This window comes from Populus nigra, chromosome 3, assembly GCF_951802175.1.
Source record: "Populus nigra chromosome 3, ddPopNigr1.1, whole genome shotgun sequence".
NCBI lineage: Eukaryota > Viridiplantae > Streptophyta > Magnoliopsida > Malpighiales > Salicaceae > Populus > Populus nigra.
Window position 1 is genome coordinate 1,480,868 of NC_084854.1, and position 13,482 is coordinate 1,494,349.

Below are 13,482 nucleotides of genomic sequence, written 5' to 3' on the forward strand. Positions count from 1 at the left end.
GAGATAAATCGAAGTCAAGCTCCTCATTGGCTGGGATTTTCTTGTTTTTTATGTAGGCAGACAAAAGACAAGGCATTTGTGTTTTTATGGAGTGAAGGGTAGAGTGGGAAATTACAAAAAAAAAAAAGAAACCTTTTGTGCTTTCGTTGAGAGTCGAACTCAAGACCTCCCGCTTACTAAACGGGTGCTCTAACCAACTGAGCTACGAGAGCTTTAAAGGCGATATTTGCAGTAATTAATATGTATATCATTAATGTTTTAAATTTCCTTTTCTTTTCCCTTCAAAATGTTTGAAAAGTTGATGGAAATCGCATGGATAGTTATTAAATCCGGGGATTAAAGTTCGATTTTGCCTATATTTTATTTTGAATTAGTTTGTCAATTAAATCGGTAAACACTCATAGGAAATTAACCTAATAAAACTCAGTTAACGTAATTAATTTACCAAACTTTAATGGAACACCGACAACATTCTTTGAAAAAATCTTATTCAAGACAGCAATATTATTTTGGGATCGAACCCAGATATCAAAGTAGATACGATAACCAGACGAAAAGGCACATAATGTCTTGCGTGCATTAATTCAATTTGGGGACCCCAAAGCCACGAAAGGCTTTAATCATACAGTTTCTTTTTGTTCCTATTCAAAATATGTATAAAAATAAAAAAAGGTGTTCGTTTGTTGTAAATTTAAATGAATGTGAAGGAATTATTTCCTAGTGGGAGGCACGATTACTAATTATTTATAGGAGCAATAGTATTTGCATAATAATAGCGAATCAACTCTTTAATTATTATTTTTAATAGTGTTTAGTTTATTTGGATCCATGTGATTATAAATGATTCTCGTGGCATTTTATATTATTAGTAACTTTATCAGTAAGAAATTATAATGTCGCTTGCAAGCTTGATTCAATGATTCTTGATGTGTAAAATATGGAGGGGAAATCGTGTATTTAAATAAATAAATAATATAATGTAAACGTTCTTTAGAGGCCGTTTGATTATTAGATATCATTGTCAACTAGATCTTTCTAGTTTTAAATAAAGGGACTTGAAAAGAATTGGAGTAAGATTTTATTTTTCTTCTATTCTTTTTTGTAGTGACCACGAAGTTGTAATTATGGTGGAATTAGTTGGGAAGGTTAACTAGAAATAATATATTTAAAAAATGACTAAAAGAGCATCATTTTTACAAAGAAAAATATTTTTTTGAAGAAAATAATTGGTCTCACCAATCTAAACTTTAAATCAGGCCAGGCTAGGTTATTTATTTTTATTTTTTTTCCATCTAAACTAATCTAAACTCTAAATCGACCAACTCAAGAGTCAATGAACCGAATTAATATAGATTTTATAAAAATGATAGTGGTGATGGAAGTTGATTTTATCCTGTTACCAAGGTAACAGGAACAAATTGTTATGAAGCAATGTTTCTTGGGCGTGTTTGAAATTTCGGGTCGCATTATTCTTGCTCCTTGTTCATTTTTAATTCCATGAATGACCACGCATTTCCATCAACATTTGGCCAAGAAAAGTTAAATCGGTATTTATGAAGTTGCAAATTTAAAATTCAATCACAAAAGAAACTTCCTTTTATGGTATTAGACTGAACGATTATTGGGTTGTGAATTAATCAATGAATTATTGGGTTGATGAAGTATTTATAACCCTTTTTCTTTTTTAAATATAGATCCCATCGGTAGGTAGATCCTAAACATGTTATCAAATTCAATCTAATTTAAAATGTATATATAAAATCTAAATTTAATATAATTTAAAGTGTCTATATAAAATCTAAATTAATTGGTTGTTTGATATTGTAATAACTTTTTTAAAATTATATTTTTATCATCGAAAGACTCCTCATGCATTGACGTCAATTTTTTTTTTTGATTTATCAATATTTTAAAGTACTAAACAGCCCCAAAGAATTTCCGAATATTATAAAAATTCATATTGCAAGGATGAAAATGCCCTCTCAAGCCAGCCTTAGATTTTTTTAACTCCAAAACTAACCCTGTCATTTTACTGCATACAACGAAACATGAAAAAAAAAACCCTCTTGGCAAGGTCTAACTCGAGGTATTGACACTATTTTACTGCACAAGTAAATTGAATAAGACAAGATAGCCCCTGGATAAAAAGGTCAATATTCCTTGCTTTGAAGGGCAACGGTATAGTTTTATTGTGAAAAAGAAAAATAAAAAGAATAAACCTACCAAATTATTCCCAATCAATTTACAAATGATCTTTAAATCCCTTTAAAAAAAAAATGATAAAAAGAATATTCTCTTTTCTAAAAATGGCAAAGCTCGTGCAGCTTGGCGCTCTGCGAACCAAATGGTCATTTTCTTCTGTACTTGTTTACATGCATGTCATACGCTGACGGTTGATTACAAAAATTTGAACCTGATAGAAAAATATTTTACTTGTGAAGATTTATTTGATATTTCTGTTAAATTTGATGTATATTAATTTTCAAATTTTTTGATTTAATTTCAGGTTTAAAATTAAACTGTAATAGGGTTGTTTTAACATGAGTTAATTAATTTAATTAGTTAAAAAACAATATTTTTATCTAAAAAATAAGAATAAAATTTAAAAAATAATAAAATTAACAAGAAAAAAACTATCGCTTCAACTTCTTGACGATCCAGGGTTTAAAACTAATCGTGTGAGAATTGTTTCAATATAATCTAATTGATTTAATCAGTCTAAAAACATTTTAATTAACCAATAAAAACATTATAAGAAAAAAAAATCTCTTAACTCAATTTATTTTATAATACAAGTTTAAAATTAAATTATATAAAAATCGTATTAATATGATCTAGTCAATTTGACCAGTCAATAAATAATCAAGAAAATAATTAAAAATACAATTGAGATAAAAAAAAACTTGAATAAAAGAGAAACAAAAGTTTATATTCAGAACAAGAAAGCACTGCAAAGATCTCAGTTTTTTTTTAATTAATATAGAAGGTAATATTTCCTTCCTATCTCATGGAACCAAATAATTGAATTAGATAAGTATCAAACCAGTCAAGAGTGGAGTTTGAAAATATGGCGACAATTATTTATTAATTTTTTATTTTGTTAAAAAATATATTAAAATAACATTTATTTATTTTTAAAATTCATCTTTGGTATAAACATGTAAAAACAATAATATATATATATATATATATTTTTTTTTTAAACAAAAAAATAAATTTTACCGACTAGCAATTTACGCTAGAATCTCAAAAGGGGTCAAAGATGTGAACGCTCGTCGTACAAAAACATTTATGTCTGTATCCACTTGAAGCCACGTGTCCTGCCATGTCCATGAAAGAGAAGTGCTTGGAACACACAAAATTTGATTTTTCAAAGACTTTTAAAGTCTTTTAACTCAATTTTGCATGATGGGCTGGTCAAGATACTTCTAGACATGTCCACGTGGCAACGATCACATGCATCATTTTCTCCTGTGATTTAGCCATGAACCAAAAATCTGCCCTCAGCATCACGGTATGGTTGGAAAATCTTAAGAAGGGCTACACAAAAAGAATTGATGTTAGAGTTGAATAGGGTTGTTTTTTAGTGTATATTTTATTAGAAAATATATTAAAATAATATTTTTTTATTTTTTCAAAATTATTTTTAATATCAGTGTATTAAAATAATCTAAAAACACTAAAAAAATATTAATTTAAAAAAATAAAAAAATTTAAACTTTTTTAAAAATACTTTTTAAACATAAAAATAAAATAAAGGTGTAACGGAGGAAAGAGATTTTAATTTAATAATACAGTCATCGCTATTTTTAATATTTTATTTCCAGCTTTATGATTAGATTATATTCTTGAATCAATTTTATACAATGAATTTACTTTTTTATTTCATTAAAAAGATAAGTAAATCTGACTTATAAATATGAATATTTTTTTATTAGATAATTAAAAATATTCTCAATTCAATATATAATTTTAACTTCGTGAATCACACATATTCATCACTAAAAAAATTAAAAAATTCATCTAAAACAATTCTTATTAATTACTAAACTTAATTTAATTTGAATTTAAATTTTAAATTAAATAAGATGAAGGTTAACTCGGTTAAATCAGATTAAAATTTAATTTAATTTTTTAATTTTACTTTTTAAAAAATTTGTTTTAGATTTACTTTAATTAATACAAATTAACTTTCTAAATCATGATACCTCGGACCTGACAAGACCTGATTGGAAAAGGATCAATGACTTTGCCTAAAACCCTAGCAAAACATCATTGATGGACAAAAAAAAAATATAAAGAGACTTCGAATGCATTCTGTAAGGGTTAGCAAAGTCCAATTTTTGATGCGAAGACTCAAAGAGTATGAAATTGAAAGAAATCACAAAACGCCAGCGTTTTGCAAATACAGTGTAGACGCCCTCGTTTTTGACCCATTCCCCTTCTGACTTTCGAGCAATTCACTTTCCTTTTTATTGCAATGTCCTCTCCGCTCTCCCTCTCTCCTCGGTTCTATTACAAGACGCCCTCGCAGTAAACCCTCCTGTCTCTCTCCCTCTCGAAATCTTATTTGACCCAAAATCCTCTCTCTAAATCAAAGTACAAATCACTAACCACCACTTCAAGATCTGTTCACTGCAACTCTTGATTTCACACATCAAAGGTTAGATCTTTACGTGCTCTAGTGATTGAAAGACTCTTAGCTTTTTAAGGTTTTTTACTATAAAGTTTGGATTTTTATTCACGATGTTTGTGTTTTGTTTTTTATTATTTTATTTCTTGCAGATCTGGGTTGTTTCTGATAGAACAGCGTTTTGGGACTGAAGTAAGCAGACCCTTTTCAAGTTCTTAGGTTCTGAAGTATTTATGCTTGTGTTTTTTGGGATCCGGGATTGGTAAAGTCTGGAACTTTTTGGGTTTTTTGTGAACTGTTATTTATGGAAATGTCAATTGCACCACCAAAGGAAGAGTCCATTCAAATTAGAGAGGTCTGGAATGATAATCTTGAAGAGGAGTTTGCGTTGATTCGTGAAATTGTTGATCAGTTTAATTATGTAGCTATGGATACTGAGTTCCCTGGCGTGGTTTTGCGCCCTGTTGGGAATTTTAAGAATATTAATGATTATAATTACCAGACTTTGAAGGATAATGTTGATATGTTGAAATTGATCCAATTGGGTCTTACGTTCTCGGATGAGAATGGGAATTTGCCAACTTGTGGGACGGATAAGTTTTGCATTTGGCAATTTAATTTCCGTGAGTTTAATGTGACCAAAGATATCTTTGCCAGCGATTCAATTGAGCTGTTGCGTCAATGCGGGATTGATTTTAAGATGAATAATGAAAGGGGTATTGATGTGAATCAGTTTGGTGAGCTCTTAATGTCATCGGGGATTGTTTTGAATGATGGTGTGCACTGGGTAACTTTTCATAGCGGGTATGATTTTGGGTACTTGCTCAAGCTTTTGACTTGCAGGAGCTTGCCTGACACACCAGCAGGATTCTTTGACTTGATCAATATGTATTTTCCAGTGGTTTATGATATCAAGCATTTGATGAGGTTTTGCAATAGCCTGCATGGTGGGTTGAACAAGCTTGCGGAGCTGTTGGAGGTGGAAAGAATTGGTGTGTGCCATCAAGCTGGCTCTGATAGTTTGCTCACATCCTGCACATTTAGGAAGTTGAGGGATAACTTTTTCAATGGCTCCGCCGAGAAGTATGCTGGTGTTTTGTACGGTCTTGGTGTCGAGAATGGACAGAATACTAGCTGAAGAAAATAAAATAATCAGGATAAAAGATTGATCAATATTTGTAGACTACTAGAGTGTGAGACTTTCTATTCCCTTTGTATTCTTTGGCAAGAAAGATTGTTGTTCTAGTGTTGACTTCTCTCAATTGCTTCCTTGTAACCGAAACCTTGACTAGTTTGTAGCTCGGCTCTTTGTAAATTATTGCAATCAATGTTTCAATAATAGACCTAGTTTTTTCACAAATCGTTCTTTTGAAGTTCCTTTTATTATGAGCTTCTGTGCATTGTTCTTGATGTTTGTCTGTTTGCAATATTTGCAACCTGGATGGCGAAATAATTACTCATTGACCTTCAGAATTCATGGATTTTCATACCCCCCCCTGGATTAAAATTTTCTAACAATTAGATTAGATTCCGTAGCACTAGTTTTTCCTTGAAGTTGGAATCACAGTGGAAACCTTCAGTTTTGAATTTGTATTGTTTTGTATAGAATGAAATTTCCTTTTATTCCATCCTAACCTCATATGGAGTATTTCAGTAGTTCTGGAAATCGATACTATGATCATTAGACTTGCAAATCAATGAATTTAAGTGCTCTCTCCATCTTCTCCTCGTCTTTGAAATTCTTTCATCCTTGTTGTGAAGTCCACTGTGGAGGTGCCATTGTATATGGTACATTGTTCCTCTAAAGTTTCTCAGAGCCCCTGGAATTCATATTATAATCAGGTTGAACTGCTGTGAGTTTGATATCCTGTTCCTCTTCACTTACTAGAACAATAGGCATACTCATTCGCAGAGAACATTCATGGGCATCTTCAACGAGCTAAATGAGTTTTGTCATTGTTTCAGTAGCATGGTTTGAAGAGTTTGTGTTGTGGGATGAGAGGAAGTGGAACGAGCCTTTCGCAGATGCCAGTTTAGAAGAGGTACGCACTATATCAGACTCAGCTTGTAAAATTTAATTAGTTCATGTTATGGCCAAGAAGCAATTGATGCACCTGGTAGGTCTTGTTTTTTCTGGTGAAGGGAGACCATTTCTTTTGTTAGACCAACATGTAGCAGGAGTAACTTATGTTTTCAGTCGATGAATGAAATAACTTTTCCGCCCCTTCTTTTTGATTATCTTGTTGATGACTGTTTTCCTGCCTTCTTTGTTTGAGTACAATGGATTTTAAACTTGTATTATGGACATGCATCTAGAGTTTTCTTAAAAAAAAAATGTTCAACAAAGCTTCGTCACAAGCACCTATATATCTCAATATTTCTCCAATTATGCTTTCCAGCAGATAATTTCACTTTTCTTGCTTGTTGAGTGTCTGATTCTGTAGGAATAGTGCTCATTAAAAGTCTGCTTTTTGCCACAGATTGGTTCCTTAACCAGCAATTAAGAATGTCCTGGATTGCTGCTTTCTTCCACGGGTCCCAATATGGTCTGATCTTGTTTTGGCTTCAAGTCCGTGTACTCCATGTAGTCTCGGTTGTTGTCTGCTCTTTGGTTGAATGGTTATTATTGTTTCTGCCTTTCTGGCTGCATTTGCTGGAAGTAAATTGGATAATGTTGCTATATTCACATAGGCATATAAAAGTGTCTTCTGCCAAACAAATTCAAGTTTACTTCTGTTTTCCTACTGGCTGTCAAATGGAAGATTTGTCTTGAAGCACTTGAATCTGGTGGCTAGCAATGATACTAGCGAACAAGCTTAACTGGGACGTGCTCAGAGGCATCAGTTATGCTTACGAAAGTCTGGACCACCAAAAAAAAGCCTGCCATTTGCCACAGATTGCTCGGGAGAGCATTGAAAGATCCAGTTACCTCTGTCATTCTGTAAAATCTGTCCCCTAACGTTACTGAAAGAAAGAAAACGGGATTTGATCTCGAAGGGAATCGACCACTCAACCTTGTCACTGGACAAGGTTGAAGATGGGTTTTGCTTGAAATACAATGAGGCGTAGTTATGGGTTGATGAAGTGAGAATCTTGGTGCTGGAATACATGAGAAGCCACGGAATGGCATTTGCAGCATGGAGATAACGAGTTGGGAAACCTTGAAAGGCCATCATCAACAATGTGGCCAAATTTCAAGGGCCAGATTTTTTTTCCATCCAGAACCAAAGCTACTCCATTTTAAGACAATAAAACGAAGGGATCAGATCATTCCCTAGTCCCTACAGTGTATGCAATGATAGACGCCTTGCAAAGCAAAATGTCGTGGACAAAAATAACTTTCTTAACTGCTGCTTACAACACTGGCGGGGGGGTTTTACTAAAGCTAGAATCCAAATTATGAAGAAAAATTGAAGGCCCACGCCATGAGTTGGGTCTCCTTCGAGTAAGCATCCTGTCATGGACTCAAGGGCAGCACGTTTGCTTTTGATGAATGCACGTAAATATACATGATTCCAGAACTTTGCTAGTGATTAAAACGTGAAAAACATTTAGTCTCCAATTTTTGACCATCATCAATGCTGTCCTGCCATGGAGAGTTTTAGGTGCAAGGCTATGACGATGCCATGGCTAAAGACTTGAAGGTCCTCTCAAACATGACTCACTGTCATCGTAATTATGACCTGCACGGGTTGAAATGGTCTGAATCGAGCTGGTTTTAAATTTTTATCACTTTTAATATTGATTAAAAGTAATCTAATTGATGATTTAGTCAAGCTTGATCTAAGATCCAGTAGAGTTAAAATTAAGAAATTAGTGTTTTTTAAAAAATTGAATAAAATAATTTATCACAGGCTAATAATAACATGAATAAAAATGGAGCTCCACATCTTTCAGGACAACAAGATGTTAAGAAAATAATCTAATCTCCATTGAAATTGACCCCCAGCTTCCTACTAAATAATTGCTTGCTGATGTCGATGCCCAGATAGTCCTTCAAATCCCATAATTTAATCGTACTTCCACATCGCACATGATGAAAGCATATTCCAAGGCTATCACCCTTTGTTTGCTGTGCCATCCCAACACAAAGTCAATTTCTGTTGCCAACAACTACGCGGTTTCCATTCTAAGAAAGCATATTCCATTGTTATTTAAATTTGATTGTTTTTTAATAATAATAAAATATTTGAAAATATTAAAAAAATATTCAATTTTTTTATAAAACTAGGAAATTGAAGTATATAAATTCTATCAACAAGTTCCATTCTTTTTAGCACTTGCTTGGACTCAAAGGATTCCTACTTCAAAAATTGTATTTATTAATTATAGATTTGGTGAATAGATTCGGATTTTTTAATTTTTTTTGTCTGATAAAATATTATTTTAATTTATTTTTAAAAAATAATAATTAAACCAATGTCTTCTTAATATAGACCTGCTAACCTCCAAATTAAATCCACAAACCCACGATCTAAGTCTTAAGTCGGTAAAACCCATAATCATGTTAAAAATGCAAGTCTCCTCCTCCAACCGATCAAATCTTTTTTTAAGACAAAAATACCCCTTCTCTGACACATCCCCATTTTCTCTCCGTAGTTCCTTCCGAACTGGAAAAACAGAACACGAAAGCTTTTTAAGAATCATTTATAAACTCATTCCAGCTCAGTTCATCACTCCTCTCTCAGATCCGAACCCAAATTTGAATCCATATACTCTCAATTGGATCCTACCTGATCCAGATTGGATCTTCAATTTTGATTTCCCCTCATGAATTGCAATCCTCTAATAATTTTAGGGTTAGGGTTTTTTCTCTTCAATAACTTCCTCTTCTTCGTTTCCAATGCGGATACGGGTCCATCTTGCCCGAAAACCAACCCGTTCGTCGGGTTCGAATCCAAATTCACCATGGTACGACACCAAGTACGCGGGTTTCTAACCATAGTCGATGATTGCTCTTTCAGGGTTTCTCAGTTTGATATGCTATCAGGATCCGATGTTCATTTTTGGGGCTCCATCGCGCCTGATTTTGATAATTTCACAGATGGGTTTATGATTTCTGATTATAAACTCAATGAGACTTATAAAAATGCTAGCTTTAGTGTTAAGTTGAGTCGAAATGTTACTTGGGATCGCATCCAAGTCCTATCCATCTGTGACCTGTTGACTGAATCGGATTTTGGGCATGTAATTCTCTCAAATGGGTCTGATTTGGCTCCCACTTTGAGTCCAGATTTGGCTCCGTCACCGGCAAGTAATTATAGCATGGGCGAGGAAGGCAAATTTGGTCCTTTTAGAGTCCCGACAATGTTTGATAATTGTAAGGTTTTGTCAAATGATTATAGGATTAGGTGGAGTTTGAGCGCGGAGAGGGATTTTATTGATATAGGATTAGAGGCCGCTATTGCTATACAGAATTATATGGCATTTGGGTGGGCAGATCCGAAGGCTAATTCGGAGGTCATGATTGGTGGCGATGTGGCGGTGGCGGGGTTTACGGAGGAAGGAATGCCTTTTGTTGATGATTTTTATATTACTAAGTATAGTGAATGCACTATAAATAAGGATGGATCAGCTCATGGGGTTTGTCCTGATACGATATATGAAGGATCGGATCCTGTTGGATTGGTGAACAATACGAAGTTGATTTATGGGCATAGGAAGGATGGGGTTTCGTTTATTAGGTATAGAAGGCCGATGGTTTCGGTAGATACAAAGTATGATTTGCCGGTGAATTATACCGAGAATATGACAGTGATTTGGGCTTTGGGGTTGATGAGGCCACCCGATTCTTTTCGGCCTTACTATTCACCGCAGAATCATGGAGGGCCAATGTCGGTGACTTATGGGCATTTGGTGCTTAATGTTTCTGAGCAGGTGAATGAGTGTTTAGGACCCTTGGATGCTGCAAACAAGGAGGATCAGGATTTGGTTATCGCAGATGCAAATAAGCCTCTTGTTGTTACTACTGGTCCTGCAGTTCATTACCCCAACCCACCTAACCCTTCAAAAGTCTTGTACATTAATAAGAAGGAGGCTCCTGTTTTGAAAGTTGAAAGAGGGGTGCCTGTGAGGTTTTCGGTGCAAGCTGGACATGATGTTGCATTGTACATTACTTCGGATTTGATTGGTGGTAATGCAACATTGAGGAACAAGACAGAGACTATTTATGCGGGAGGGCCTGAAGCTGAAGGTGTTCTGGCTAGTCCAATGGAATTAATCTGGGAGCCAGATAGGAATACCCCAGATCAGGTGTACTATCAATCTTTGTATCAGAAGAAGATGGGCTGGAGAGTTCAGGTGGTTGATGGTGGTTTGTCTGATATGTATAACAACAGTGTCCTTTTGGATGATCAGCAAGTCACATTCTTCTGGACGTTGTCAAAAGATTCTATATCTATTGCTGCCCGGGGTGAGAAAAAGAGTGGTTATATTGCAATAGGATTTGGTATTGGAATGGTTAACAGCTATGCTTATGTGGGTTGGGTTGATGATACTGGTAAAGGGCATGTCAATTCATACTGGATTGATGGAAGGGATGCCTCAAGGGTGCATCCAACAAATGAGAATTTGACCAATATAAGGTGCAAGTCAGAAAATGGGATCATTACCTTCGAGTTTATACGACCTTTAAAACCATGTAGTCACAATGATCGGGTAGAGTGTAAAAATATTATTGATCCCACAACTCCTCTCAAGGTCATATGGGCATTGGGCACTAAATGGTCAGATGAACACCTAAATGAGAAGAATATGCATTCTGAAACTAGCCATAGGCCTATACGGGTGTTGCTTATGGGTGGTTCTGCAGAAGCAGAGCAAGATTTACGGCCGGTGTTAGCTGTACATGGGTTCATGATGTTCCTTTCATGGGGTATTTTGCTTCCTGGTGGAATTTTGGCTGCTAGATACTTGAAGCATGTGAAGGGGGATAGCTGGTACCAGATTCATGTTTCCTTGCAGTACTCAGGTTTAGCAATTCTCCTACTTGGCCTTCTTTTTGCAGTGGCTGAGCTTCGGGGCCTCAATATCAGCTCAGCTCATGTTAAGTTTGGGCTTGCTGCTATATTTCTGGCATGTGTACAACCATTGAATGCCTCCATGAGGCCTAAAAAATCTGCTAATGGAGAGGAGGTTTCCTCAAAAAGGCGTCTCTGGGAGTATTTTCACTTCATTGCTGGTAGATCTGCCATCATTGTAGGAATTGCGGCACTTTTCAGTGGAATGAAGCATTTGGGAGATAGATATGGAGATGAAAACGTTCATGGATATATCTGGGCATTAATTCTTTGGTTCGTGATTGGTACAATGATCGTCATGTATCTGGAATATCATGAAAAACAACGAAGGAGGGACAGAGTATTTGGAAGAAGCAATTGGGTTTTAGGTAACCTTGAAGAAGATGATTCTAGTGACCTCCTGAATCCAGCCAGGGCGTCATCACAAAAAGATAAACAACATTCTGGACTGATGGAAGTTCAGTTAGAACCTTTGAACAGATGATATTTCCAACAATTAATTTTGGTACAAGCTCGCCATTTTGCCATCAGTTTTGAAAATTTTCTGCTCATGTGGGAACAGCAGGCCTGTTTTTTTCGCTTGAAATATTTTTTTTTTTGATGCGAGGGGGCTCTCCATGCTAATCATTGACCCATTGTATTCCATCCAGCCATTTTTGCTTTTTAGTAATTATGCTAGAACAATTTACTTTGTATACTTGATACATCTTTAAACACAGCGGAAGATTTATATATTTTTTCCTTGTATCTTTTCTGTTCAATGAAAATAGAGTTTGTCCATAACATGTAACACATTAGGTGCTGTAGACTATTTTTTAAGTTTTATGGAATAAAATCGGTTTAGCCAAATTTATTGGTGCTATATATTGCATAATGCTTACCAAAGACACATGTTTTCATTTGATTTCCTTGCCAAGTATCTAATCACTCACTGCGTTTGTGCAATTTAATTCCTACCTGAGAGGTATGCACACTTGCCTAGGTTTGTGTGAAGTTAGTTTACGGGTCTTGCATGGTCTTGGTGTCGAGAATAGACAGAATACTAATTGAAGAAAAGAAAATAACTGGAATGAAAGGTTGATCAATATTTGTAGACTTGTGGCGTGTAAGACTTTCTTCTCTTTGTATACTTTGGCGAGAAAGATTGCTGTTCTACTGTTGATTTCTTTCGGTTGCTTCCTTGGAACTGAAACTTGACTGGTTTGTAACTTGGTTTCCTGGTAAACTATTTCAGTTATTGTTCTTGGTTTCCTGGTAATTTTAGTTTTCACAAGTTCTGCTGAAGTTCTTTTTGTTATGATCTTTTGTGCACTGATCTTGATATTCAGCTATTTTCTGTTTTCGCTATCTTTATGGAGTCATAATTACTAAACGATCTTACATAACTTGTTTATTTCTGTCTCTCCCTTGTATCAATTAATAATTGCCAATAGTTATCTGTAGTTCTAGCTTTTCCTTGCGATTAAGATCAGTGTGAAAGCCTTCAGTTTTGAATTGATACTGTATCTGCAAAGAATGCAATTTCCTCTCATTCAATCGTATCTTACCCTGCAGTATTGAGTGTTTCTCGCATTTGATATTGTCTTTGCCCACTCCTCCCTTCAAGGATGATAGGGGTTGGAAATCAATACTGTGATTGTAGGACTTGAAAAATATGAATAAAAGCGCTACCTCCCTCTCTTCTTCTCTGTACTTCTTTCAACCTTGTCGTGGAGAAGTTTGCAGAGGTGCTATAGTATGTGATGCATGGTTCCTCTACTTACTTCACTGAGCTCCTGGATTTTACAATATCAACCAGGTTGAAGTTGAACTCCAGTGAATTTGATATCC

The 13,482-nt window shown here is 34.8% G+C and overlaps 2 protein-coding genes and 1 non-coding gene across 3 annotated transcripts; 2 read left to right on the forward strand and 1 right to left on the reverse strand.

The window, feature by feature from the left end:
* Nucleotides 1-138: 138 nt before the first annotated feature.
* On the reverse strand, nt 139-212 carry TRNAT-AGU (transfer RNA threonine (anticodon AGU)). The gene has a single exon. It is a non-coding gene; the product is annotated as a tRNA-Thr (tRNA).
* Nucleotides 213-4,456: 4,244 nt separating this feature from the next.
* LOC133690072 (probable CCR4-associated factor 1 homolog 7) lies at nt 4,457-5,993 on the forward strand. Its single transcript, XM_062110230.1, has 2 exons — nt 4,457-4,663; nt 4,786-5,993. The coding sequence occupies exon 2, from the start codon at nt 4,938-4,940 to the stop codon at nt 5,769-5,771; it is 834 nt and encodes a 277-aa protein (XP_061966214.1). The 5' UTR covers nt 4,457-4,663; nt 4,786-4,937; the 3' UTR covers nt 5,772-5,993.
* A 3,127-nt stretch (nt 5,994-9,120) lies between these two features.
* On the forward strand, nt 9,121-12,514 carry LOC133690082 (cytochrome b561, DM13 and DOMON domain-containing protein At5g54830-like). The gene has a single exon (XM_062110243.1). It carries the CDS (start codon nt 9,404-9,406, stop codon nt 12,134-12,136), a length of 2,733 nt encoding a protein of 910 aa, XP_061966227.1. The 5' UTR covers nt 9,121-9,403; the 3' UTR covers nt 12,137-12,514.
* Nucleotides 12,515-13,482: the final 968 nt, after the last annotated feature.

Coding starts and splice junctions, on each gene's coding strand:
- LOC133690072 (XM_062110230.1), top strand. CDS start 4,938: ATGGAAATGTCAATTGCACCACCAAAGGAAGAGTCCATTCAAATTAGA.
- LOC133690082 (XM_062110243.1), top strand. CDS start 9,404: ATGAATTGCAATCCTCTAATAATTTTAGGGTTAGGGTTTTTTCTCTTC.